The 2,930-nt window shown below is 42.4% G+C and overlaps 1 protein-coding gene across 1 annotated transcript; it reads right to left on the bottom strand.

Moving 5' to 3' along the window:
• Positions 1-1,982: 1,982 nt before the first annotated feature.
• On the bottom strand, positions 1,983-2,930 carry LOC100358083 (olfactory receptor 6C2). The gene has a single exon (XM_008256708.1). It carries the CDS (start codon positions 2,928-2,930, stop codon positions 1,983-1,985), a length of 948 nt encoding a protein of 315 aa, XP_008254930.1.

Below are 2,930 nucleotides of genomic sequence, written 5' to 3'. Positions count from 1 at the left end.
TATCATTTATTGAAATATTAAGGGAAAACATAAAAGAAACTTTGAACAAATAAAACCAATTTGGCTCTTTTAGTTTAAATTGAAATATGGGAGCCGGTGTTATAGTGCAGTAGGTTAAGCCACTGCCCGTGACGCTGCATCCCAGGAGTGCTGGTTTGAGTCCTTCCTGCTTCATTTCTGATCCAGCTAATTGTTGATGTGCCTTGGAGAGCAGGGGAAGATGGCCCAGGTCCTTGGGCCTCTGCACCTGCGTGGGAGACCCGGAGGAAGCTCCTGGCTCCTGGCTTCAAACCAGCCCAGTTCTGGCCATTGCAGTCATTTGGGGAGTGAACCAGGAAATGGAAGATATCAGTATCTCTCTTGTCTCTCCCTCCTTCTCTTCGTAATTCTTTCAAATAAACAGACCTTAAAAATTGAAACAATGTTTGTCTTCTTTAGGTCACCTGAGATTAGAAACTATTTCCTCTCTACTCACCTTGATTTTAACTTTCTGTTCTTCAATATGAAAACTTTTCTACACCAGAAACTTAAAATAGCAAAATCAATTTTCTCTAAAAGCCTGCTAGAATAAAATGAATATGGTGTTTTGTTGCATTATAAAATATAGAATCTGAAATAACTGAATCTGTTAAATAATTTAAAGAAACACATTTTTGCTATATTTAAATTATTAGATAAATTAAATCTTGTTACTAATAAATATACTTAAAATATTCCAGGAGATCTTATTCTTTAAAATATAATATAGTGAATTATTTAAAATTTTTGAAATGTCACAATGTTAAGAAAGCATTTTCCTTTGAAGTGAGTTATAATTTTGATTGTGTGATACTAGTTTAGTATTTATATTTGTGTGTGTATACTTATATGTGTGTGTGTGTGTGCACGTGTGTATATGGAGAGAGAGAGAGATGTGTGTGTGTGTGTATGTGTGTGTGTGGAGAGAGAGAGAGAGAGAGAGAGAGAGAGAGAGTTCACCCACTGGTTCACTCCCCAAAGAAATACCTGCAACAGTCAGGGCTGGGCCAAGCTGAAGCCAGGAGTCAAGAGCTACATCTGGGTCTCCCGTGTGGGTGGCAGGACCCAAGCCCTTCAGCCATCATCTGCTGCCCCACAAACACATTATCAGGCAGCCGGATCAGAGGTTGTGGTGGAAGTCCACCCCGAACACTCTGTTCTGACTTAACCCACTGTATTGCAGCCCCAAACCCTTTATTTATTTATTTATTTATTTATTTATTGACAGGTAGAGTGGATAGTGAGAGAGAGAGAGAGAGAGAGAGAGAGAGAGAGAAAGGTCTTCCTTTGCAGTTGGTTCACCCTCCAATGGTCGCCACGTCCAGCGCACTGCAGCCAGTGCACCGCGCTGATCCGAAGGCAGGAGCTAGATGCTTATCCTGGTCTCCCATGGGGTGCAGGGCCCAAGCACTTGGGCCATCCTCCACTGTACTCCCGGGCCACAGCAGAGAGCTGGCCTGGAAGAGGGGCAACCGGAACAGAATCCGGCGCCCCAACCGGGACAAGAACCCGGTGTGCCGGTGCCGCAGGCAGAGGATTAGCCTATTGAGCCGCAGCACTGGCTTCACAATTTATTTTTAATCCTTATGTTCCATTTTTCTCCATTTTTGCTATGATTATTATTATGATATTAATTCTGATAACTTTATATTGGAGGATGAAATTAGTACCATTACCATAAAATTTAATACACAGATCATTCATATACTTTTTATAAAAGCACTTTATTTCCTTCTTCAGAACAATGAGGACAAGATTAACTCAGAAGCAGAGAAAACTTTAATTTCTTAGAAATACATTTTTCAGTCTCACAGTGAGGGAAAACACTATCTATCAGTTCTGTTAAAAAGAATAAGGAGTTTTATAAAGGTGAGATTGAAAAGAATTGTAGGCGGCAAGCAATGAAGTAAGCTAGAAGGTGCAATAAGATCGTTGGTCAAGTGTTTTCATTTTATTTTGATCTATCAGACCTTCCGCTTCTTGGAGAGAAGTGCAATCTTCTTCACAGAGTGATTGAAAGCTCGCTTCACTTGCTTATTCCTCAAGGTGTAAATGAAGGGGTTCAACAAGGGTGCAACAGAAGTTGTGAGAACCGACACTCCCTTGTTGATGGCCACCTCTTCCTTAGCAGAGGGCTTGATGTAGATGAAGATGCAGCTGCCGTAGGTGATGGAAACCACAATCATGTGGGACGAGCAGGTGGAGAAGGCCTTCTTCCTTTGCTGGACAGAGGGGAATCTCAGAATTGTCCTGAGGATGTATGTGTAGGACAGGACCACACAGAGTAGGGTGGTCATGAGTGCAAATACAGCCATGAAAATAACCATTTGTTCTATTAGCCAAGTGTCTGAGCATGAGATCTTTAGGAGGGGACTTGCATCACAGCTGAAATGATCAATGGTGTTGGAGTCACAGAACTCAAGCTGGAGACCCAGGCTCAGGGGCGGGATGATGATCATTAAACCAGCTACCCAACAGGAGAGGACTAATAAGGTACACATCCTGGAGCTCATGACACTCATGTACTGCAGGGGTCTGCAGATGGCCACATAGCGGTCATATGACATTGCTGCCAGGAGAAAGAATTCTGTGGCTCCAAAGAGAATGACAAAGAATATTTGACTGGCACAAGCGTTGTAGGTAATGATATTGTCCCCAGTCATTAGACTGTAAAGGAATCTAGGAATACATACAGTGGTAAATGAGACTTCTAAGAAGGAAAAATTTCGGAGGAAAAAGTACATGGGCGTTTGAAGGTGGGGGTCCACCAAGGTGAGGGTGATGATAGTCAGGTTCCCTGCTACACTCAACACATAGGTGAGAAGTAAAAAGAGAAAAAGCAGCACCTGCAGTTGTGGGTCATCTGTCAGTCCCAGCAGGATGAAAGTTGTTATTGCGGTGTGGTTTCTCAT

This window comes from Oryctolagus cuniculus, chromosome 11, assembly GCF_964237555.1.
Source record: "Oryctolagus cuniculus chromosome 11, mOryCun1.1, whole genome shotgun sequence".
Taxonomy (NCBI): domain Eukaryota; kingdom Metazoa; phylum Chordata; class Mammalia; order Lagomorpha; family Leporidae; genus Oryctolagus; species Oryctolagus cuniculus.
Note: the sequence above shows the minus strand (reverse complement) of the source record. Positions and strands in the feature narration are given on the sequence as shown.

Bases quoted from the DNA above. Each gene is read 5' to 3' on its own strand.
- LOC100358083 (XM_008256708.1), bottom strand. From the start codon at position 2,930: ATGAGAAACCACACCGCAATAACAACTTTCATCCTGCTGGGACTGACA.